We start from the raw sequence: 25,723 nt of genomic DNA, 5'->3' as shown, positions 1-25,723 counted from the left end.
AGCAAAAAAACCTCAAGCTACCCAGCAGTGTATTTAAAGGCTCTTCTCTCTCATCCAGCATAGAATCAAGAAACAACTCTCTTCGTTTTACATCTCCAAGAGAAAGAGCACATGGTATGATATGAAGTCTCAATTTTTATACATGTTATCTTTTGATCTCTAGTCATAAAACCTGAAGGACAACAATTCTTCATACAGATCTTAAGGTATATTGTCCTATTTCTTAAAACTTTATTTCATGTGCACTGTACTGTAATTGATAAATACGTAGTGCTTGGAACAGCAATACATTTCACTGATCAAATGGATTAGTACAACACATTTACTCATAAATTACCATTACAAGCTCACTACAGCGTGTCACTACAGTGTGTGGTGGCAGGTAGCCTAGCGGTTAAGAGCATTGAGCCAGTGACCAAAAGGTTGCTGTTTCAAATCCCAGAGCTGACGCTGACTAGGTGAAAAATCTGTTTTGATTACTTCTACTTACTTTGATTTTGATTACTTCTACTTTTTTCTATTAAGAGTGTGATGAAGGAGCTGTGTCTACTTCTACTGATCTGCTGGGCAGGCACACTCCAGTGCCTGGCAGAGAGTTTGAGGGGAAAGATTCCTGGCAAGCCACAGGAATGTGAGCAGGCCGAGTTTGTCCCTGGTTACAACCTGGCAGGGGAAGGTTTCGACATTGTGAAGATGCAGCGAAAAGGTTCTTATGTGATCGACATGGAAAATTGGGAGCGGGAGGGAGACACTTGCGAGTTAGCTGTCAATTTATGTTTGGGTGGAATAAAACAGAAGCTTCCAGCAGCCATGGCAAACTGGAGAGCCATCACCGACTGCAAGCGGGACGTCTCAAGCAGCATCTATGAATCCAGTGAGTCCCTCATCAATACCACAACTTCAACCGTGACCAACAACTGGAAACTTGGCCTGGACCTTGAGATTCCTGAAGTAAAGTTCAAGACAATCATTGGAGGGACAGATTCCAGAGAAGCAACATATGCCATTGCAAAGTCGAAGCAGGACAGATACAGTTTCACCAGGCATGAAGTCCATTGTAGCATCTACAGGTGAAGCGCTCAACTTCAGTGAATAAACTAAAAGATTCTTAAAGAGGCTGTAATATGAGGCTAATATAATGCTTTTCATGAATATTGTGTATCCATTGCATGATAAGTTCACATACAATACCATCACATGCTTACCAATTGCGTTCAACTTAACTGCTATTAAAGACTAAAATACAACCGATTATTGTTAAATGTTAACCAAACCATTGTCACTTTTTTCCTCAGATATAGCCTGGTCGAAGATCCTCCTCTTCACAAACAATTTCTGAATTCGATGAAGAAGCTCCCCACTGTTTATGACCTCAAGTCTAAGCTGGCCTATAGAAACCTAATAGACACATATGGCACTCATTTCACCTCTCAAGTCAACCTGGGAGGGAAAGTGAGCTCTGTAACTTCCATCAAGTCTTGTCAGGCGACTATGAACGGAGTGACAGTCACTGCAGTGAAGGACTGTCTTGATGTCGAGGCCTCCTTGTCATATCAAAACAGCGCGAGTTTGACCGCCGAGCTTCACTACTGTAATGAACTAAAGAAGAAACTTGGCACCAACCGAAGTTTCAGCTCCATGTTCAGTGACCGCCACTCGGAAATTAAAGGAGGGGTACTAAATGGAGGTGACCTGCTGTTCTCAGGTGCGTTGGACCCAAACGCCTACAAAGAGTGGCTGGAGTCCTTGAAAAGGATCCCTGACGTGGTGCACTACTTCCTTAAGCCCCTTCACTTCCTGTTGGAAAGTGGACATCCTGCTCAACCTGGGCTGAAGAAAGCAGTGGAGGAGTACATCCTTGAAAACGCCCTGATCAAGAAATGCTCAGAGTCCTGTCAGATAGGTACGAGGACCAGCGAAAGGGATCAATGTGCCTGTGTCTGCCACAGTGATCAGAGCATCATGTCCAACTGTTGCCCTGCTGGGAAAGGCCTGGCCAGGCTGCAAGTCTATGGTTTGAGAGCAAAGGGACTATATGGGGACATTTCAACCAAAACGGATGGTTATGTTGAGATCTCATATGATACACAAATCAAACTCACTGAGGTGATCAAAAACGACGACAATCCCGTTTGGCCAGAGAGCTTTGAATTCGGACCCATCCATATCAACTTTGACACCAAACTCACTTTCAAGGTGTATGACACAGACAGAATTGTTTGGAACAAAGATTTCCTGGGTGAATGTTCCTTTGATCTGCGTAGAGGAAATGTGAGTGATGTCTGTGTGTTCACATATGGCACATTCTTCTTCTCCTACACAGTGCAATGTGCTCCCAGTCTTGGAGGCTCACGCTGTGAAGAGTACATCCCCTCTCCTATGAGCGCCTCCCTGGCAAAAGTCTTCCACTCCAGAAATGGCATGCTGGCTGGGGAGAATTGGCGACTTGAGTTGGGCAGGAATCACACCAATGATGCGGTTGACAAGGTTGGCTTAAAGAGATGTCATGGTGAATAAGGCATGAGGTGAGCGACGAGTTGGTGACTGCTTCGCATTGCATAGTTCAGCATTTCAGATGGTCCCTTTGGCCACAGGCAGGATCATGGTTAGATGATTCATGTGAAATTAAACTAGAGTGAAATGTGTCATGTGTTTCTGTTCAATCTGTAACATTGATAGTATGAGGAATTGCTTTGCACTGGTTTCTTTTTTGCATTAAAGCACTGAGAAAGACCAAATATATTGTTTTAGCTTTTTCTTTGTTCAAAGTACAATATAATTATAATTGCATTGGATTTGCTTTACAATTTTGACGTGACAGACATTGTGAAAATGTTTTTAGCAGCTCATCTTGTATTAGTTGTATCATCTTGTACCAAAATATCATTCCCAATAATTACATCTAAGGCTTTTGCTATAGATTGTTTGCTATCATGCTGAGCTTATCAGATATTAAAAACAATGAAAGATGTGGATATGTAAGTCATGACATGACAAACCAGCCTTGCAATATATATATATATATATATATATATATATAAATATATATATATATATATATATATATATATATATATATATATATATATATATATAAATATATATATATATATATATATATATATATATATATATATATATATATATATTAAAGGTATCTCTAACCACTAGAATGTCATGGTATTTTTTTGAAAATAGTGTATCTACCCAGAATGCGAATTATACCGTGACATTTGGGGTCCATATTTTTTTTCGCGGTACTTCCTGTGTGCCTGAAATTGTTTTATGGGCCTCAGTGGTGTGTATTCATTACCAAAGAAATAAAATACTAAATCATGTATCTTTCGTCTCTCTGTGTTTCATAATTATCCTTCAATTTACAAGAGGCTGAATGTATCTAACAGGAGAAAGCATCTGAGCGAGTGAAACAGCGCCCCTCTGTCTCTCTACATGTAGGCCATCTATCTGATGCTGTCTGGTCCAAACGAGTATGACATGTTTGCCGCCTGTAGCGTTGACGGCAAAGGAAGTCAGCGACCCTGACCGCAAAAGTATAAAACAAAAAAGTATTAAACGTGCTAATTTTACTAATCTCATATGTATATACTGTATTATATTCTACTGTATTTTAGTCAATGCCACTCCGACATCCTAACATTGATATATTTCTTAATTCCATTCTTTTACTTTTAGATATGTGAGTATTGTTGTGAATTGTTAGATACTAGTGCACTGTTGGAGCTAAGAACACAAGCATTTCGCTACACCCCCAATAATATCTGCTAAAAATGTGTATGTGACCAATATAATTTGATTTGATTTGATTTCACGGTCGCAAGGAATATGAATTAACAGGTTATAGAGCAAACAACGCAATTATCCCAGCACATAGATAGTAACCATGGCTTTTTGGGGGAAGGGTGGGGATTGGCTTACCCGGTGATTTTACCTGACATACCGCTACTGATGGGCCTAGTAGTAAATATGTAATTCACAGATATTTTAAAATGACATTTTCATTTGGCATGAACACATCCAGGGAACCGTGTCTCTACAGTCACAATGCACACTGTTCATTTTCTACAAGCTTGGGAATGTACAGCACATCTGAGCTGTTATTGGGTTAGGAAACACAAGTCAGGATAAGGAAGGTAAGGCAATAAATAGGCCATGGTGGTGAAGTAATTACAATATAGCAATTAAACACTGGAATACTGGAATTTGCACACTTGGCATAATCTAAACCAGCTTCATGAGATAGTCACCAGGAATGCATTTCAATTCATGTTTTTTTGGGGCGACCGACCAAATTCACATTGAAATGTGAGTTATAGATCTATCATTCTCATTGAAAGCAAGTCTAAGAAGAGGGATATCTGTTCTTCTATGCTTCCAGTGCTTACATTTCGCTTTGCGTCTTTCACTTTTGGTTTTGTACATCAGCTTCAAACAAGGTGAATATACAATATTTTTGGTTATAGAAAACATATTTCACAGTGGTTTAGATGGTACAATAATTCTCTACACTATACATTGCTTGTTTTGTCACAAACTGAAATTAGGCAACCAGGAAATGGTGGAGCGATTTCTGCATATTGCACCTTAAAGACTGTGGGCTCTAACTTCAAGCAGCACTAATGGGACATTTTAAGACCCACAAAAAGCAGGTCTTAACGGTACTGCAGTTGATAAGGGCATGTATTTTGAGAGCAGGAGCACAGCTTTTCCAGCCATGATGCACTGTGCCCATGGATTGATAGAAGTGCCTTTTGAGCCAGTGAATTTCATGTTTAGAAACATTCAAAAATGAATGGTTTCCACCCCCATTTTGTTGAATTTGATGTTTTTTAAACAAGCAAACTTCATTTTGCTTGTGCAAGTAGGCTATCCATCCCCATTTTTTTCAAAGAGCGCCCCTCTTCTGATTACAAAAGACACACTCCAGTCCATACTATTCAGACCCCTATAATGCCCTATCAATGGCATATATATATATATTTAATCTGCCTCGCACATAGGCAACGATACAGGAGCCTAGTATTTCATGTCGACATGCCAATGTTTTGTGTAAAGATATTTAGGCCTACGTGTACACAGAGTGCCATGGAACAAGTGAAGCAATGTATTATATCATGCTTCTGACCCGATCCTATGTAGAAATATTGTTCTTGGTTTAAAAAAAAAACATGTTTTTTGTTTCATTTGATTAAGAACCAAACTTATTAGAAAGATTCACCGTCAATGGGTTTAACATATGGATGGCTCGAATGCACGGCTATTTCAGGAGAAGTGCAAATATGATCTGTAAGATGGTTCCATGATGTTTATAAAACATTACATTTGCAAGCAGTATAACAGTGAATGGACATTCCCCCTTTGTCTTTATATTGGATCTTTATCAAGGCCATAAGAAAAGTTTGGATGTGCGTAAAACCCTCCATAGTTTAAGATGCCTCGTCTGTATTATACGCCCACGGGGTGCAATTATGGTGTCTGTAACTGTACTTACATATAGCCTATTTAAAACATGTGTTGTTTCTTTTTTTTAAACAGAATTTGATTAGAGTTATATATCGTCATTTTAGGCCTTATCAATAGCCTTGTGAGTTGAATCTTGCTTCTTGACTACGTTTGGCATGTCCCTGTCGAGACTGCAATTTACAGTCGGCCTAGCCCCTATATCTGTCACGTTCGATGCATGGAGGAGACCAAGGCGCAGCGTGATGTGAATACATACTTATTTAATGAAGACGAAGAAACACTAAACAAACTTACAAAAACAATAAACCGAACGTGACGCTATATAATACTAGTGCAGACACAGGCAACTAGACATAGACATAGATAATCACCCACAAAATACTCAAGGAATATGGCTGACTAAATATGGTTCCCTATCAGAGACAACAATAAACAGCTGCCTCTAATTGAGAACCAATCTAGGCAACCATAGACATACAAAACCCCTAGACAGGTCAAAAACCATATAATCACCCATGTCACACCCTGACCTAACCAAAATAATAAAGAAAACAAAGAATACTAAGGTCAGGGCGTGACAATATCAGTGCAAATGCTATAGCCTATGTTTAACAATCCATATTGAAGCAATGAAATTAGAACAATGTGGACTACAAACATGTTCGACATATTTAGACAATAAGGGGCAGGTAACAAACTAGGCTATAACGGACTAACATTCGAATTGGAGTTGATGACAATGCAATATATAAAAGAATGTAAATACACAACTTGAAGCAACCACATATTTAGCCATGGAGCACATTTTGATTGGCCAGCGAGAGGCCAAGTCTCGACACACCCACAACTTGTTTATGTATCACTGGCAGCTACTGCGCCCATGATTCCATTTGTGAACATAGCAAAACAAATTCTGACACACTTCCAAACCTATAACGCTACCGATTTACCATTGCGTTAGATTTGTTAACATAGACCCCTGTGACTTGTAAAGCAATAGCCTACTATGTCAGAAACAGATCAATTATTTAAGTTGTGCCAGTTCATAACTGAACAACCATTACCAACCCACAATTTTGGAAACTCCTAACCCTAAGCATTTGTATGTTTGTCATATATATATATAGAAGATTTTTACATGAACACTGACCTTCTACTTGATCTGATAACCATGTGCATGCTATGTATTTCTTTGGAAAGGAAAGGGGGATACCTAGTGTGTTGTGCAACTGAATGCATTAACTGAAAAGTGTCTTCTGCATTTAACCCAACCCCTCTGAATCTATTGTAAGTCTTCATTAAGCTTGTTTGGTTGCCAGGTTGCCAAAGCACAGAACCCCACGCCAGGACCTATGGATCATCACTTCGCAACACAAAAGCCCACAAGGTCAGGGGCAATGGGACCCCCAGAGCAACTTAATCTATTTCTGCACTAAGCACTTGACCCCAGAGAATTTTGAACTCTCAGGAGTCAGGTATGTAGTGTCTCTTCCAACTGATAGAGGGAAGTGTTTACTCGGAATTCCATAGGTCAGGTGATAATGTACACTACATACCCTTCAAATTTGTGGATTTGGCTGTTTCAGCCACCCCAGTTGCTGATAGGTGTATAAAATCGAGCACATAGACATGCAATCTCCATAGATAAACATTGGCAGGAGAGTGGCCTGTACCGCAGAGCTCAGTGACTATCAACGTGGCACCACCATAGGATTCCACCTTTCCAACAAATCAGTTAATCAAATTTATTGCTGCCCCGGTCAACTCTAAATGCTGTTATTGTGCAGTGGAAACGTCTAGGAGCAACAACGGCTCAGCCGCGAACTGATAAGCCACACAAGCTCACAGAATGGGACCGCAGAGTGCTGAAACGAGTAGCGTGTAAAAATCGTCTGTCCTCGGTTACAACATTCCCTACCGAGTTCCAAACTGCCTCTGGAAGCAACGTCAGCACAAGTACTGTTCGTCGGGAGCTTCATGAAATGGGTTTCCATGGCCGAGCAGCCGCACATAAGCCTTAAATCACCATGTGCAATGCCAAGCGTCGGCTGGAGTGGTGGTAAGCTCACCGCAATTGGACTCTGGATCATGCTTCACCCTCTGGCAGTCCGACGGACAAATCTGGGTTTGGCAGATGCCAGGAGAACGCTACCTGCCCCAATGCATAGTGCCAACTGTAAAATTTGGTGGAGGAGGAATAATTGTCTGGGGCTGTTTTTCATGGTTCAGGCTAGGCCCCTTAGTTCCAGTGAAAGGAAATCTTACCTCTACAGCATACAATGACATTCTAGATGATTCTGTGCTTCCAACTTTGTGGCAACAGTTTGGGGAAGTCCCTTTTCTGTTTCAGCATGACAATGCCCCAGTGGACAAAGCGAGGTCCATACAGAAATGGTTTGTCGAGATCAGTTTGGAAAACTTGACTGGCCTGCACAGAGCCCTGACCTCAACCCAATCGAATACCTTTGTGATGAATTGTAACACCGACTGTGAGCCAGGCCTAATCGCACAACATCAGTGCCTGACCTCACTAATGCTCTTGTGGCTGAATGGAAGCAAGTCCCCACAGCAATGTTCCAACATCTAGTGGAAAGCCTTCCCAGAAGAGCGCAGAGCTGTGATGCGTGATAATAGTCATCTTCCCTTTTTTCTGAGGTCCCGCTATCTGAAAGTGGAACAAGACAGCCAGAATGGCGCACAACAAGAAACTGAAGACAAAAATATAGATAGTGGAGAACAAGTTCATTGCTCTGAGACACCCAATGGGGAACCGAATAGCCAGATGGGACAGGGCACAGTCCCTCCCTCCCTCCAGGGAATATCTGCGCCAACTGTCAAAACACCACAGAGTCCCCCCTCAACACCCATCAGGCGCTTCACCCGGAGACCTTCCTGGCTCTCCATCCTCACCCTGTCCTCATTCCCCATCGCAATACATGCTGCGCCTCCCTCCACCTCCCAGCTTCTACCTGCCCAAGGAACACAACTATGCTCAGCACTGTCCCCTGGTGTGGTGGAAGCGTTATGAGAGAGCCACCGACAGCCTGGAAAAGTCCCTGTGGCTGCTCAGTGCGGCCAGGCGGAGGGAGAACCGGCTGCGGCATGCGCTCCTGCGCCTCAGAGAAAATCTTCTGAAACACACCCTCCTTCGCTCACGGGACAGAGCTAAGGGCAGGGGAGGTCGAATTCAGGGGTTGGAGAGGAGATGGAGATAGGGCAGGAGAAGGTGCCAACCTGGCCGAGCCAGAGGAGACTGAGATGGATGAAGTGCCAGAGGACTTGGGGTTTAAGAGGAGGGGGGTTACTACTTCTACTGTGGAAGAGGGCGAGAGGACGATGGGGTTAAAGTGTCCGGGGGAAGCTCTCGGATAAGAAAAGGTGGACAGGGAACTGTGGATGATGGCTCTTGGAGCTCTTGCGTTGATGAGAGGGACAGAGAGGGTCGAAGAGGAAGACAAATTCCAAAGAAGGCTCGAGGTCGAAAGATTGGAGAGGCCACAACATATGGAGGAGCGCCACAGGAAATCTATGACATCTACTACTGTCACTGTGGCGCATCTGAGAGTGGTGGAGGTGTGCTGGTAGTCAAGGTAGCGCTGCCACCTGAGAAAGGGGTGAAAGCTGGCATGGAACTTCACTGCAACCCTCAGCTGTCCATCCCCCTGTTGCAAACACAATTGCAAGTGGGCCTGCAGCAGATACAGGCACAGCCCTCTGGCAGAATAGCACCGCAGGATACCCACAACCGGGTTCAGTTTCTGCAGCTTGGCCCAGCCTCCCAGCAGGGGCTACTCCTCACAGACCTGAACTGCATAGAAGCAGAGCCAGCGGACAGCCAGTAGCAGGAGGAGAAACTGCTCTTAGTGCCTGTACCCTCCGAAGACTGGCTAAAGAGCACAGTTGGAATGGAGGGAGTGGCAGAAGAGGTGGGAGCAAAAACCATATTAGTGCCAGAGGTGTGATTTCCCAGAGACTTGTTGGAGGACAAGGGTCTGTGCTTAGAGGGTAAGGGTAGAGGACTGAGGCTTATATTACCCACTGATGGACAGCGAGGCCATTGCTCAGACATCAGGAGGACTGTGGTGACCAGTGATGTGAGGGAGAGCTGAAAAGAACACATTGAAGGGTTTCAGCTCCAGCTTAGCAGTGAGTTTGTTGACTGAAGGCTGTATTACATTAACGGGCCAAAGGGTGGAAGCCTTTATGTAGAGAGTGCAAAGGTGTCCGCATACTGTTGTGTTTTATGTACTAAGATGATGGTATGATAACTTATAACTTAATCAGATGAATAAGTCAAGAGGGGCCATTTAGCAGGACAAATAAGTCAGTCATATTCTTACCATGCAGCACAAAATTCTGAAAAAAATGTTTAACAATTTGCCTGTGCTTCCATGTGCTCACTTCACTTAGGCTTGTGTAGTAGAGCATACAAAGTGGAATTGAAAACATGACAGAATTAATCAAATACATAAAACAAATTATACTCCAGCATGGATTGTAAATCATGCTCAATTACACATTTCATTGCCTGTACTTACAATTATTACAGTATTAATCAAATAACCTATAATAATTTCACCATCCGTAAGCCAAAGACTTTGTTCATGCTTACACATTTTATGTAATTGATTACATTTGGCATGCATGTCATTTATCCCATATTACAGGGGACACCAAAAGGTTGCTGGAATTAAGATTTTAGTTGTGTGTTATTTTAATAGACGTGTCTTGTGTTTCTAGGAGTTTAATCACAAAATTATACAGAAGTGTGTGAGTCACTGCAATGACCCAAAAATCACTCCAAAAATCTTGGCAAGCAAAACACATCCAAAATGTTGTGTTGGGCAATCAGTTACTTCCAAATAATTAATGCATTTAAAAAAAGAAAAAATGAAAAAAATCAGGTACTTCCAAGGTAAGTGAGAAAATCATGTTAGATTGTATTGTGGAACAACCCTTTTATTGAGGTGCCGTGTCCCAAACAATGTGCAACAATCTGCACACAATCTAATAATAATTCTCCAACATGATTGATTATTCTTCACACACAATAAACTAGCGCTGGTAACCTGATATATTTATTTACATTTTTTGTAGCTAAATTCATAAATTGTGGGCAATTTGCTTTAACTTCAAATAGGCCTAGACCTTTTCTCATTTGGGTAAAAGTCAGTTCTCCACCTCCTCTGTCCTCCTCTCTTCTGTGACCCAGAAACTGTGGTTGAGGGGTTGAGGGGAGATGTCAATTCGTTAGTAGGCGATGGAAGTGTCCTCCTCTCCTCGATAGCAAACTTTCATTGAGGATAGTGTGTATCCTACCTGAGAACTTCACAGAAGAGTTTTGACATCTAGGGCCTTTTCTCAATTTGTCCGCTCAATTCCTGCGTTCTCTCTCCTCCGTCATCTCTCGCCTCCTTTTGAAAAAGGTCAAAGGTAATCGAGGAGGAGAGGGAAGTAAGGAAAATGTGCATGAATGAAATGACTGACCTCCACTCGCACCTCATCAGGCAAATTACATTTATAGGGGTGGATCCCAAAATAAATCGATAAATTAAGTTTGTTGTGAAAAAATATTTTATAGATAAAACGATAAGTTGCATATTGTTTTTAAATGTGTGCATGCTCATCTCCTCTTCCGACAAATATGTGATTGCTACGTACATTTTTGCACTTTTAATTTCATGATATATAGCCATTGTTTCCTCATTATCGTAGTTCAACTGTCTAACCACATCAGAACCCAAAGTATACGCTTGTTGTTCTCTGTGTTTAAACCATTTGTAATTGTAAACTAACACTGTATAGCCTCAAAACATGGTTTAAAGTATAATTGTATATAATAGATGTTCCGTCCTTGCATAGTCAGTTCTGTCTATGAATTTTGTTCAGCCCCATCCCGCAGTTGTTTATCGAAACAGTGGCGGGGCAAATTCGTTGTTATTGTTTGGACTGCAGATTGCCCTTCAAATGGGATTCGGTAATTGAGAGTCGCAAGAACGCCACAGAAAGAACACACGTTTTTATTTTTCTACCTTCGCGCCACATGACATGCGTGTTGGAGTCTGAGGTAAGCTGGTTACCGCTGGCAAAGTTTAACACAATCGTTTTAATATAAGTCAAAGCCGAATGACTCGACTTTTTAAGGAGCTCGTCATTAACTAGCTAAGTGTCGCGTGGAAATTGATTTGAGGGCCTTGCTACAAACCTTACTAGCTAACGTTAGTCTCACAATCTCAAGTCATAAGACGTGGCCATAAACCATTTAACGTTAGCTAGATATGCTAAAAGTAAACGAACTGTGTCAGTGTGACCCCAGGTGAATGCTTAACTCACTTTTCTTCTCACCCTTTTGTTTCATGGTGGTTAGACAGTTTTATAATAGTTTGGTGAAATGGTATCTTTGAGAGCTGACAGGGGGATAACCTCACCTGTAACCATGCGACCACTGTGGCCCCTCGATGGTTGTGGTTTGTGTTGTACGGAATTGAAGCGTGACAGAAATCCTCAACTTCTACCATGCCTACATTCTGTGTGTCAGGGGTGTGTTCCCCTAAGTGATTTCAAGACAGGTGAGCAATGTTGAACGATGTCACACTATTTAGAAACTATTAAGAATTTGAGTGATTTTAGGTTGCATTTAGTATGACTAGGCTGAAGAGACTTGACCACGGATCAGATTCACTCTGACCATTCTGATTCACAGTCTGTCCAATAATTAAAATATGCCACACATGGACTAATCAAACCATTTCTGTGGTAAACATGTAAGTCTGTTCAAGACATGGCAATGTGATTGCAGACAAGCATTCCTGTCCATCCTGTGAATTGAAAATCACTTCAATTTTCTCCTAGAATGTCTGGTCTGTGGAAGGCAATACACTTCTTCCGAAATCATTGACAATCCTTTCCTCCCTAGCTTCCCCACTGATTCAAAACCCTGGGTAGGTCTGTAACGTGGATGGGTCCTGCTGTGAATGACTGAACAAAATAATATTTATCACTCAATGTATACATGCAGTAGCCTGTTGGCTATGAATGGAATGAAAGTTGATATGATACCCCTCTCTTTCAGTGTGGGGGTTGTGATGAGTCTGTGGCTGGTGTGTAGAATGTGGCGAACCGCTCTGCTCTGACTGTGTGGCAGCCCACAAGAGGGTGAAGTTAACACGCATCCATAATGTCCTACCCCAATTAACTCCAGGTACAACCTTCTGCCATTGTCAGACCAGGCTATGACCACAAACATTTAGCACTGGCCAATTAAATGTTTTAATCCAATGGAACACCTTATTCAAAGCAGTGTTAACTAGAGGTCGGCCAATTTAATCGGAATGGCCGATTAATTAGGGACAATTTCAAGTTTTCATAACAATCGGAAATCGGTATTTTGGGGTGCCGATTTGACAATTAATTATTTATTTTTTTAATGTTTTTTTTTTAATACCTTTATTTAACTAGGCAAGTCAGTTAAGGACACATTCTTATTTTCAATGACTGCCTAGGAACGGTGGGTTAGCCCCGTCGATGAGAATGGGGACGTACTCGGCCCTCCTTTTCCTGTAGTCCATGATCATCTCCTTTGGCTTGATAACAGGAGAGGTTATTATCCTGTAACCACACTGCCAGGTCTCTGACCTCCTCCCTATAGTCTGTCTCATCAGTGTCGGTGATCAGGTCTAACACTGTTGTATCGTCGGCAAACTTAATGATGCCGTTGGAGTCGTGCTTTGCCATGCAGTCATATGTGAACAGGGAGTACAGGAGGGGACTGAGTGACCCCTGTGTTGAAGAGCAGTGTGGCAGATTTGTTGTTACTTACCCTTACCACCTGGAGGCGGCCCGTCGAAGTCCAGGATCCAGTTGCAGAGGGAGGTGTTTAGTCCCAGGGTCCTTAGCCTAGTGTTTAGCTTTGAGGGCACTATGGTGTTGAACGCTGAGCTGTAGTCAATGAATAGCATTCTCACGTAGGTGTTCCTTTTGTCCAGGTGAGAAAGGGCAGTGTGCAATGCAATGCAGATTGCGTCATGTGTGGATCTGTTGGGGTGGTATGCAAATTGGAGTAGGTCTAGGGTTTCTGGGATAATGGTGTTGTGAGCCATGACCAGCCTTTCAAAGCACTTCAAGGCTACAGACGTGAGTGCTACGGGTCGGAAGTAATTTAGGCAGGTTACCTTAGTGTTCTTGGGCACAGGCACTGTGGTGGTGTGCTTGAAACATGTTGGTATTACAGACTTCGTCAGGGACAGTTTGAAAATGTCTGAAGACTACAAACCTCAGATTTCCCACTTCCTGGTTGGATTCTTCTCAGGTTTTCGTCTGCCATATATAAGTTCTGTTATACTCAGACATCATTCAAACAGTTTTAGAAACTTCAGAGTGTTTTCTATCCTAATCTAATCTAATATGCATATCTTAGCTTCTGGGCCTGAGTAGCAGGCAGTTTACTCTGGGCATGCTTTTCATCCGAATGTGAAAATAGCGCCCCCAGCCATAAGAAGTTAATATTAGATTTCGTGCATCAGCTGCTGTTTACAAATATACACAGACCGCCACCCCTTGTCTTACCAGAGGTGGCTGTTCTATCTTGCCGATGTACAGAAAACCCTGCCAGCTGTATGTTATCCATGTCGTCGTTCAGCCACGACTCGGTGAAACACAAGATATTACAGTTTTGAATGACCGTTTGGTAGGATAGACTTGATCGGAGCTCATCCAGTTTATTATCCAATGATTGCACGTTGCCTAATAGTACTGATGGTAGAGGCGGATTACCCACTCACTGTCGGATCCTTACAAGGCACCCCGACCGACGTCCCCGTTGTCTCCGTCTCTTCTTCATGCGATTGACGGGGATTTGGGCCTTGTCAGAATTCAATTATTTGCGTCTGACTCATTAAAGAAAGATTCTTTGTGAGGTGAGTAATCGCTGTCCTTCTATCCAGAAGCTCTTTTCGGTCATAAGAGACGGTGGCAAAAACATTATGTACAAAATAAATCACATAATGCACAATTGGTTAGGAGCCCGTAAAACGGCAGCCATCTCTTCCTGCGGCATTCTAAATATACATATGGAGACCATAGATGTCAGCAGTTCCCCCATGCCTTACCTTACTACTTACTTACTACTTGATCTTCTCTCTTTCTGTCATTTCTGTTTATTTCCTCTAGGTACCAATTTGCCCAGGACGCTTTACCAGAGCGAGACTGTGAGGATGCAGAGAGGGACTGTGCAACAGAACCTACAGGACCTGGATGGACGGTCAGTTGTTAACACGTTTGTGTCTGGGTGTGCATGAATGAAAATGATGATGGCGGCACAGCAATTGTTCAGGAGTCTGCTGTATCAAAGACAGTATCCAAGTCTTACTGGGTCTATCATTGTTGATCGGTTCATTTGTGGTCATTTAGTCTCATGAAATAATTAATAAATGTCATAGCTAGCTGTGTGAACTTTGCCCCCAGGCTGTCTGACTTGGAGGATCTGCAGGAGAGTGTGAGAACAGAGGTCAAGGATATCCTCAAGGGCATCTGGAGTGTCCTGGTGAAGAGGGCCATGCAGCTTTCCAAGGAAATGCAGGTAACATTTCACACACATCAGATTGGCAGAATCTGGTCTCTTGGCCCTTCCACCCATACGGAAGGGTGGTTCATGCTCAGCCCAGTCAAAACTCTTCTGTCCTCATACTCCAATAGTGGAACCAGCTTCTCCCTGAAGCTAGGACAGCAGATTCCCTGCCCATCTTCTGAAAACATCTGAAACCCTACATCTTCAAAGAGCTTCTTAAATAATCCCACAGCACCTCCCAGCATGACTAAAATGTAAATTATGTAAATCACAGATGTCAATAATGCAATGCATTGTGATGGACCATTTGCTGTGCTAATTGCTCTTGTGGGGCCTCACCCTGTTAGGCTGTGTATTGGACATCATTCCTCTTGTCAGAAGGCAGGTTTCCATTGATGCAGGTTAATTCGACAAAAGCTACGTCGCCCCCCCCCAAAAAAAAACAGACATGTAATGGAAACGGCAGCTATAGGAGAAATATTCTAAACATTTTTGTCTATTTGACGACAATTCAGAATTAGGTGTTAATTATAAACATCAAAGCCGAATTAGCTTTAGTATGGAGATAGCAACCTTACCCACATGCTCTACCAGTAAAGCACCTTTTTTATTTTTTTTACCAGTTTGTGTTTTGTTCATATTTTCTCACTGCTGATCCAACCAAGTTGTAGACCAAATTAGTCTGAGGGACTGAAGATGATGTTTAGACTGCTGAGCTAAAGCCCAGGTATCTTCAGGTCTCATATGAGGTTACTCCCTCATGCAACTTACAAGTCAACTTAATTCCCTGAGTCAACCCAGTCCTGCCAATGAAAAATCGCTGTTTTGTCCACAGTGTCCAGCCAGCTGTGTAGATAACTTGATGCTGCACTCTATATTTGAATGATTGGTAATTGTCTCATTGTTTGTTGCCTAGGATCACTGTTGGAAGGAGAGTGAGTGTGTCACAGAGAGACAGGCCCATCTTAGGAAGCTGGGGGAGAGGCAGAAATATGTGCTGGCCTTCACGGAGAAAGCCCTGAAGAGTGAGGATCACACCTCGCTGCTATCCTGCAAAAGATGGGTAGATAAAAAGTCCAATCTAAGATCAAAGGTAACTTAGAATTACACTAAAGAAACACTCTGGTAAATATATAGGTAACATTAGAGCGAATACATGCTACTGCCCTGATCTGTTACTGTAAAACTTAGATTAATAGCCCAGCATTTATTTGCTTCACTGAACATTATTAGATTATTAAAGACGGGCATCTTCAGTATTTGAGCCACGCGTCTATTTCCTTAATGCACACAGCTTTTGCTCAATAAAATATGGAAAAGACAACCATATTGTCTATTGTGACCAGTATAAACATTCTAATTACAAATCCATCACGAATCAGACTTGCAAAGACTAGGCTGCCTATCATACATCCTCAGTTTTGGGCTTCATGGCGCCATGGCTAGCAACGATGACAGAAATCAAAAAATAAAAACAAGTTTTAATGCACATGACTGGGAATATCAGCTGTGTCCATGGCAACCTAGTAAAAAAAAAAAAAGTTTTATTTGAAACGGGTGTTTATTTGCCGGAATGTGTGCCGATGCCCGGCTATTAAAAGGGAGACTGCGTTTAGTTGAAGTTTTTACGATACATGAAAAATGAATCTTGCCTTTCTTGACCCACCAGTGCTCAAGTTGTCTCACCATCTTGTTTCCTACCGTCCTCTTCTTTCCCCTTATAGATCCACTCTGAGCTGCAAGGTGTTCTAGGCAAAAAAAAACAGTGCAGTGTCTACAATGAAGGAGCTGAAGCTCCATTGTGGCCAGGACATCCACCCAACCCTTGGATGTTTTGGTACATATCAAAGCAATGTGATTTTTGTGATGCGTCTAGATTTGTCGCACTTGTGAATAATGACATCTCTATGCAGTGATATTGCTTTTTTGTTGGCTTGATGCTGCCAGAAAGATTTTGTTACAGCTTAGAGAAAAATAGTAGAAGATGGTGGAAGTTGCACTCTTAATTAATGTGTATGTCATTTTGTTTTCGTTCAGGGGAAATTGTGACTAAGGAGGTCCCGTTTGCTCGGCTAAATCTGAGAGACTCAAATCAATCTTCTCTGGAACAGCAGAGAAATGGCAGAGCATCCTCAACATTGTCACCTTCATCCCAGGAAACCTCCAGTATGTCAGTGGGAAATGCTCCCCTCTCCCAATGTCAACCAACACTAATGCGCTTGCTTTCCTGCCCCCGGTCCTCCCCCTATCCCCATGAACCAGAGAGACTGTCATTTTACCACTTTTCCCCTGACTCTCGCGGACCCTCTTTACAGGCACTATCCTCTTCCCGCTCTGACAGCCCTCTGTCCTTGTCCTCTACGTCTGCTGTGAATGCAACAGGTCCCCAGCGATGTGCTGTAAACACGGAAAACAAAGACTGCTCGTCATTATCAGGGATTGCACTGGACACCCCTGTCACATATCACGGGTATCAGGGTGACTCCTCAAAGTCTGACCTGATGGTGGAACTTGTTTCCCGGGCCTTTCATGTCAAAAGGAAAGCAGGGGATGAAAATGTGGGTCCTCAAATTAAACAAAGTTGTTTGCAGCCCTTGAAGGTACCAGCGGACTCCTCCTGTGAGAGGGTTCCCCCTATAGGTACTGAAAAGCAGGCTGGGGATGTGGCTGCTACCGTTGTCATAGAAAGAGAAGCTACACCCAACATTACGGACCAGAATGCAATGGCTCCAGTGTGTGGACAAGAAGCTACTAAGGCTTCAGGCAGCCGTCAATCAAATCTGGTTGTTGGCAGGAATGTGAAGACGGCCAATCAGGTGGTTTTAGCTCCCTTCACACTCCCTGTCACCGGGAACTCCGTCACTTGGGGCATGTCACCAGCTAATGCCACTCTTTTTCCTGGTACTGTGAACACTCCCCCCAGCTTTGGATGTGTAAGGGCTGTCCCCCCATACTTGGTTTTGTCCAACAGTGCTCCAGTTTCTGGTCCCACTGGCACTGTGGGCAGGCTTGACAATGGAAGCCTGGTCTTCATTTGTAATGACGTGCCCTTTTTCAACATCTTGAGCCATGTTAGAGGAGGTCAACCAAGTGCTAGCTGGTTCTGTCCCAGGAGGACTCTGCCCACCATGTCTGCCAGACCCCACCTCTCCAAAGAGCCTTATGGTTAATTGTGAAGAAAGGTCTTTACTGTTAATTTCCCTCTTATCTATAGTATATCCTAGTAGTTCCTATCCCGTAGTAGTTCATGTGTCCTCTTTTGCCTCCCATCTCTTTACTTCCTCTCAAATCCATCTTCTGTCTGTTGGTGTCCCAAATTTCATTTCGTTTGTCGATTGTCCTGTTTTGTATCCTCAGTTAGGTCTTGAGAGGTTGAGTAAATAATGGAAAGTTAAACGTTTTGCTAAATCACAATTTGGGGAAACTTTGGAATGACTACTGTGTTGCGTTATCTGAAGTATAAAAATTGTAGATCAGCTATGAATAATTCAATAATTCATCATATCCGCATTATGCAATGTAATTGGAAACTTTTTGAAGCCTGTTTAAAAAAAAATTGAATTAAGATCACACCTCTGGCCTTTGATAGTCTTAATCTTATTAATAAGACACTATCACACCCTCTCAACAGGAAGCTCCTCAGTCCCAGTCCACTGGTCCAATATATCCAATCAGAATTTTTCAACGGGTAAAGAATATTTCAACAGTCCAGGACACCAAGCAGCCCACCCAGAATGGCACTGCTCAGTCAGGATTGTGCAGAAAGGATGAAGCCGCCTCTACTCTCCTCGTACACACCGCTAATGCCCAGGCAGACTCTGTACAAATGGACATTTCCAAGTCAGACGTTGACCTCATCCAGGCAGACCCAAATCCAACAGTCTTTGTCATGGAAGAATCCACAGAGATAGACATTGTCCATAATAAAACTGCCCAGCCAGACTTTGTCCAGAATGAGACCAGCCAGGCTGAACTTGTCCAGACTGCATCTGACCAGACAGTACTTTTCCAGAATAAAACTGCCCAGATGGTAATTGTTCCTTCTCAAGTAGTTGGAATCAAGGAGGAACCAACATTACGGCCAGTTACAGGCCCAATGGAGTCTGTGACGACAGACATGCCTAAACCTGCACAAACTGTGCCTGTCCAAATTAACCTTGTGCATTCTAACACTGTCCAAAGCGACATTGTGCATACTGAAACTGACCAGACCTACTTTATCAATGTAAGCACACAAGTATCTGGGATTACAATCAAGGAAGAACCGCCAGCCACAGACAGCTTATCAGTTACAGGGCTAATTGAACCCGAGTGATTTATGCCTGACACACTACCTACTGAAACTGTCCAGACTGACCCTGTCCACACACAAATGGTTAATGTGACTGAAATTGTGCAAAGGGATGTTTTCCAGCCTGAAACGGTGCAGACGGACTCTGCCAGGGCAGAAACCCTGCAGAATGAAATTGTCCAGTCAAACTTCAATGAGACTGAAACCGTGCAGACAGACCCTGTCCTGACTGAAACAGTTATGCAGTCCAGATAGACACTTTGCAGATGGAACCAGTCCACAGTGAAACTGTCCTTACCGGCATTGTGCAGACTGCGACTCTGCAGAGGGACCTAGCCCTAACTGACTGCACAGAGATAATTCAGACAGACATGTCAGCCACCAATGAGGTATCCACAAATGACACTGTCAATGTGGTCAGTGTCCCCAGCTGCACTCAGGAAGTTGAACTTGACCTCACCCTTGACCTCAGCAATGATTTCTGCTCTCCGATAGTGGTAAGTGTTTGCTTTTAGTCCAAATCTACCTAGTTAATGCCCTGAATCATAACTAACTCCAGCCTGTTAAGTCTTTCTGCAGTCTCTTGCCCTTCATACCAAACAAAATTGCAAATATTTTTTTTATCCATTTATTTTCATATAAACTCTTGTTGGTGTAGCGTATAGTGTAATGGTGTCGGAGTGTATTTAAACAATTTAATTTGAAGCATTTTCATGACTAATATGATTTATTTTTTATTTCATCTGAGCGCTATGGCTGTCTCTCTCTTTCCCAACAGAACAGTAAAATGTAAACCATTTCTCTTGCTGTCATACAGGAGGAAGATGACAATATGGCTGATGTTGATGTCAGTGCTGCTGACAGTATTGAAGAGACTGGGTGCCAGGCGTCTGTTAGGCTTAATAGCAGGTGACAATCTTTCTATCCTTATTGTAACATTTGTCAACCAGAAAAACGGCACAAATCATTATTTTGGGCATGAATTACTTCAGTGTGATGGTGTGTAGCTTAATTGAGTTTGTACATGCATGCATACATACATCATATTGTGGGTTTAACCTCAGTGCATGGCTCTCTGTAGATTTCCCCAGGTGTCTTTGCTTTGGATGCCCCTCCTTGACGCCCATGTTAGCGTCCCGCCAACCCGCTTCCGCCTCCTCCCAGGGGTCAAAGGGCAGCAAAACTGTCGTTCAGGTGATCCAGACGGACGCGCCGGTAAGGCCAACTTTCACACTGTTGGTTTGAATGTGTGTTAATATCACATTTTCTTGCTGACACTGGTTTTACACATCTTCCAGCAACCAGAGTCTCATGTCAGGGAATCTCATCCTGTGTGTCGTGTGTGGACGGCGCTTCCACAGGGAGTGTCACGTTCCACCCATCTATTCCTTATCAACGTAAGCTTGTTTAATTAAACAGCTTAATTGCATTCTGAATGAGCAGTGATTTAAAAACATACAGTACCAGTTCAAAGTTTGAACACCTACTCATTCAAGGGTTTTTCTTTATTTGTACTATTTTATACGTTGTAGAATAATAGTGAACACATTAAAGCTATGAAATAACGCATGGAATCATATCGTAACCAAAAAAGAGTTAGACAAAAAATATATATATTTGACATTCTTCAAAGTAGCCACCCTTTGCCTTGATGACGGCTTTACACACTCTTGGCATTCTCTTAACCAGCTTCACGAGGAATGCTTTTCCAACCGTCTATACTGAGCACTTTTTGGCTGCTTTTCCTTCACTCTGCGGTCCAACTCATCCCTAACCACCTCAATTGGGTTGAGGTTGGGTGATTGTGGAGGCCAGGCCATGTGATGCAGCACTCCATCACTCTCCTTGGTCAAATAGCCCTTACACAGCCTGGAGGTATGTTTTGGGTCATTGTCCTGTTGAAAAACAAATGATAGTCCCACTAAGAGCAAACCAGATGGGATGGCGTATCACTGCAGAATGCTGTGGTAGCCATGCTGGTTGTGTGCCTTGAATTCTAAATAAATCACAGACAGTGTCACCAGCAAAGTACCCCCACACCATCTCACCACCTCCATGCTTCATGTTGGGAACCACACATGCGGAGATCATCCGTTCACCTACTCTGTGTTTCACAAAAACACAGCAGTTGGAACCAAAAATGTCACATTTGGACTCATCAGAACAAAGGACAGATTTCCACCGGTCTAATGTCTATTGCTCGTGTTTCTTGGCCCAAACAAGTCTCTTCTTCTTATTGGTGTCCTTTTAGTAGTGGTTTACTTGCAGCAATTCGACCATGAAGGCCTGATTCACTAAGTCTCCTCTGAACAGTTGTTGAGATGTATGTTACTTGAACTCTGAAGCATTTATTTGGGCTGCAATTTCTGAGGCTGGTAACTCGAGTGAACTTATCTGCAGAACAGGTTACTCTGGGTCTTTCTTCCTGTGGCGGTCTTCATGAGAGCCAGTTTCATCATAATGCTTGATGGCTTGAGCTGCTGCACTTTAAAGTTCTGGACATTTTCTGGATTGACTGACCTTCATGTCTTAAAGTAATGCTTATTTGAGCTATTCTTGCTGTAATATGGACTTGGTCTTTTACCAAATAGGGATATCTTCTATATACCACAACTGATTGGATCAAATGCATTAAGAGGGAAAGAAATTCCACAAATTAACTTTGAACAAGGCACACCTGTTAATTGAAATGCATTCCAGGTGACTACCTCATGAAGCTGGTTGAGAGAATGCAAAGAGTGGTTACTATGAAGAATATCAAACAAATCAATATATATTATATATTTAATACTTTTTTTGGATGCCATAACTCTCCGCCACCATGGGGCACTGTTCACAATGTTTACCTCAGCAAACAGCTTGCCCACATGATGCTGTCTGCCATCTGCCCGGGACAGTTGAAACCAGGATTCATTCGTAAAGAGCATACTTCTCCAGCTTGTCAATGGCCATCGAAAGTGAGCATTTGCCCAGTGAGGTCGGTTCAGACTCCAAACTGCAGTCAGGTCAAGGACTTGGTGAGGATGACGTGCATACAGATGAGCTTTCTGCAATGGTTTCTGTGCAGAAATTCTTCGGTTGTGCAAACCGTTTCATCAGATTAAACATGGTCTGCATTTGTGAGGCCGGTTGGACGTACTGCCAATTTCTCTAAAACGACGGAGGAGGCTTATGGTAGAAAAATGAACATTATGAGAAAAGGGAAGAACCCGCACAATGCTCTTGCTAGTATCACTGCTCTTTATTAAGTTTACGTATCGGCCTCATAATTTAATGTTTATCTGGTAACAGCTCTGGTGGATATTCCTGCAGCCAGCAGCCATCTGTAGCATTGTATTCTGACAAAACTGCACACTTTAGTGGCCTTTTGTCCCCAGCACAAGGTGCATCTGTGTAATCACCATGCTGTTTAATCAGCTTCTTGATATGCCACGCCTGTCAGGTGGATGGATTACCTTGGCAATGGAGAAATGCTCACTAAACGGGATGTTAAACAAATTTGTGCTTGTCATTTGAGAGAAATAAGCTTATTGGCTTTATGGAACATTTCTGGATTATTATTATCATGAAACATGGAACCAACACTTTCTACATGTTGTGTTTTTATATTTTTGTTCAGTGTATATTATATATTTTTTACTTTTATTACTTCAATAATTGGTTTCTTATTAGAATCTGTATTGTATATGGATCTCAAATGTGGGCCCCTGTGTGGAAAGAGGTTTCACTGTGGGGCCCAAATAAAGCATTGAGATTTCTCTCTCTGTATTGGCCTGATGTATGCAATACTGCTCTCACAGTGAGAGCTGGCAGTGTATGCTGTGCCGGGACACCACTGATCTGCCGTTGCTGCAGGACTACAGCGGGACCAACAGGGGACTGTGTATGAGCCCTCCTGACCAAATGGTGAGCCTTTTTACTTTGTGGAGCATGTCTGTGGAGCATGTCTGGGCACGTCTGCTATCTTTCACTTCAATATGTGCGTCTGTGTACACACATGACTGTGCATGCCCAGTTCTCTGTTTGAGCATGTCTACGAAGGTCTGGTATTGTTTACTGTGTCTGTTTCTAGTACTTATTGACCCTGACCCTATTTTAATGGAAATTATCTGATTTTTAGATCCAGGAAATAATTTTTCATTTGAAAGAAACAAGGGTAGAGTAAAAATGTCAACCATGTATTTCTGATATGACTAGGGATTAATTGGTTATTGTAACCCAGACTCATCCAACCCACTTTTTTTTTTGTCTGGCCATTAAATCACTATTGCTTCTGTTAGTTTGCCCACTCAAGGTGTTTTGTCTATTGTACTCTAAAGCAGTGTTACCCAACAGTATATATTTTTGTTGTGGCCCCAGACAAACTCACCTATTCAACTCATTGAGGGCTTGATGATTAGTTGACAAGTTGAATCCGGTGTGCTTGTCTGGGGCTACAGCAAAAATGTGTGTTGGGGCTACAGGATGGACTGGAGTTCGGTAACACTGGTCTACAGTGTGGATTTGCTGGACCCTGTGTGTAAACCATCTCTTACCCTTTGGGGTTAACCCTACAGAGATGTGAGCGCTTACTACTCATCCTTTTATGCAGAAAGTGCAGCGTTGTCCTCTACAGACCAGCCAAGGTCATTGACAAGTGCAACTTACTGCATTTACTTTTACATCCTCAACATCCCTCTTAGTATTGTCATAGTGTTAGCTATTAAAATGTCACACATAAACAGACTTCATGTTTAATACCATGTAGGTTGCTGACAAATGACTAGTCCTTTTAATGAAGTATGACTTAGTTTTTCAACTGTGTGTTGAATATACTGTATACAATTGCAGTTTGTTAGTCGTATTGCTTTCTCTAGAGGAAAATAGTATTGATTCTCTTCCTCTCCTTAGCTCTCTTCCCGGTCTTCTCACTACATTGACATCACCATGATACGGGGACGGTTGCTACGGAAACTGGTCCCCCCTTACTGCACCCCGTCGGAATTTGTGTCCGATGTCTGGCTTCTCCTCCACACACTGTTGAAGAGCGTGAAGGTGAGAAGACTCACGATGGCTGTGTCCATGTCTCAGCTCACCCTGATTTCCTATAGAGAAATGCATATGATGGCTACAGTTCCATATGTAGGCCCTCATTTCCAAATGACAACTGTTTTCTTTGTCAAAATCCCTCAACCCCTACCTTTTTACTTTACGAAACAATTAGTCAGAGCTTTGCATTTGGAAAGCCGTACTCTATTGCTCTCTTTAGTCATCAATAGTGATCTGGTTCTGTTGCTCTTTCATCACCCTTTCCTCTCTCTCACCATTCCAAGTCAGTGGACCGACTTCAGGCATGTTTTGGGAAGGAGCTGGGCAAAACGTTTGAGGGGACCCTGCACCCTTCGCTGCTCGTCAATCCCCACCAAGGGGAAGCGGAGGAGGCGGAACAAGAGTGGGACAAGGAGAAAGTGACCATGAGGAAGAATCCGAGACCTCTCTAGGTAGAGCGTGCAGGCAAAGACATTTCACGCAGGACGAAATGAAAGATAAAGAATGGGAAAAGAAGCCTGTCTTTTTATGTATTGATTTGAATTGCTTGCTGAACATTTCAAGTGTTTTTGTGTGTGTGCATCTTTATATTTCGTATCTATTTACAATAAAAAAAATTGCATCTCTTGTGCATGTCTAAACTCAGTGAAAATCTTACTGGCCACTATTCAAACAGGACCATGGTATGTTAAAATGTCAATATTACCACCACCGGGTGGCATTGGTCATCAGTAAATTGACTGAATGCAAAACATTGTTTACCGATTTTATATAGGTCCTCCTGTCTTTGATCTTATGACAGTACAGAGTGGGGTAATTTAATTGCAAGTTATTTTAGTGTCTACTTTGTGTTTTTTTTGTTGGTAGACTATAAATTGTGTTCTGTTACTTCCAAGATTATGGTTTCATATGAATGTGTCCATTTAACTAAACTCAAACAACTGAATATGAAATTGATACATTTGAAGGTTTAGGGTATTATGCTATTCTGTACATAGCAGCGGAGCGTAAAGGGGCTGCAGTACCCCTGAAATATCTGAATTTGTATCACAAATAGTAGTGCACTGGGCCTTTTAATGTGCTGTATTTGTGGACCAATATAGCGTATGTAGTGCAGACAAACAATTTATTTGTCAGCCCCCCCCCCCCCCCCACACACACACACACACTTAAATACAATCAAAAATAAAAACGCAGCAACCTACTTACCGCTACTATGATTCTGTATTGTTAATCAGCTAGTTACGAAGTTCTATATTAAGCGCATTGGCCTCTGACAAGCGCACAGTCCTCTCATTGGCCCGTAGGTTTAGCCATCAGAGAACCGGGCCCGCCTACCCCTTATAAATTGACACGGC

General features: G+C 42.6%; 3 protein-coding genes across 14 annotated transcripts; all 3 read left to right on the top strand.

Annotated features, from left to right (window-relative positions):
- The first annotated feature begins 63 nt into the window (after positions 1–63).
- Positions 64–3,340, top strand: LOC109875825 (perforin-1). Its single transcript, XM_031788648.1, has 3 exons — positions 64–114; positions 526–1,070; positions 1,296–3,340. The coding sequence occupies exons 1-3, from the start codon at positions 112–114 to the stop codon at positions 2,515–2,517; spliced, it is 1,770 nt and encodes a 589-aa protein (XP_031644508.1). The 5' UTR covers positions 64–111; the 3' UTR covers positions 2,518–3,340.
- Positions 2,521–9,644, top strand: LOC109875828 (THAP domain-containing protein 7-like). Its single transcript, XM_020468243.1, is given in 4 exon segments — positions 2,521–2,525; positions 6,801–6,956; positions 8,330–8,674; positions 9,452–9,644. Coding segments are annotated over 4 exon segments (699 nt in total).
- Positions 9,645–11,068: 1,424 nt separating this feature from the next.
- LOC109875830 (transcription intermediary factor 1-beta) lies at positions 11,069–25,072 on the top strand. 12 transcript variants are annotated; one of them, XR_004202863.1, is made up of 16 exons: positions 11,069–11,548; positions 11,849–12,050; positions 12,334–12,422; positions 12,554–12,682; positions 14,650–14,740; positions 14,944–15,058; positions 15,963–16,139; positions 16,771–16,883; positions 17,084–18,211; positions 18,678–19,834; positions 20,155–20,246; positions 20,419–20,552; positions 20,636–20,734; positions 23,138–23,243; positions 24,228–24,371; positions 24,650–25,041. XR_004202863.1 is itself a non-coding variant. In XM_020468247.2 (4 exons), the coding sequence occupies exons 2-4, from the start codon at positions 23,154–23,156 to the stop codon at positions 24,815–24,817; spliced, it is 402 nt and encodes a 133-aa protein (XP_020323836.1). In that variant the 5' UTR covers positions 22,171–22,354; positions 23,138–23,153; the 3' UTR covers positions 24,818–25,072. The 12 variants fall into 12 exon arrangements, 1 of the variants encoding a protein (XP_020323836.1); XR_004202864.1 differs by lacking the exon at positions 12,334–12,422 and having other exon boundaries at positions 11,070–11,548; XR_004202865.1 differs by lacking the exons at positions 11,849–12,050; positions 12,334–12,422 and having other exon boundaries at positions 11,071–11,548.
- The last annotated feature ends 651 nt before the right edge of the window (positions 25,073–25,723 follow it).

This window comes from Oncorhynchus kisutch, linkage group LG14 (genome assembly GCF_002021735.2).
Source record: "Oncorhynchus kisutch isolate 150728-3 linkage group LG14, Okis_V2, whole genome shotgun sequence".
Classification (NCBI taxonomy): domain Eukaryota; kingdom Metazoa; phylum Chordata; class Actinopteri; order Salmoniformes; family Salmonidae; genus Oncorhynchus; species Oncorhynchus kisutch.
This window is presented reverse-complemented; position numbering and strand designations above follow the sequence as displayed.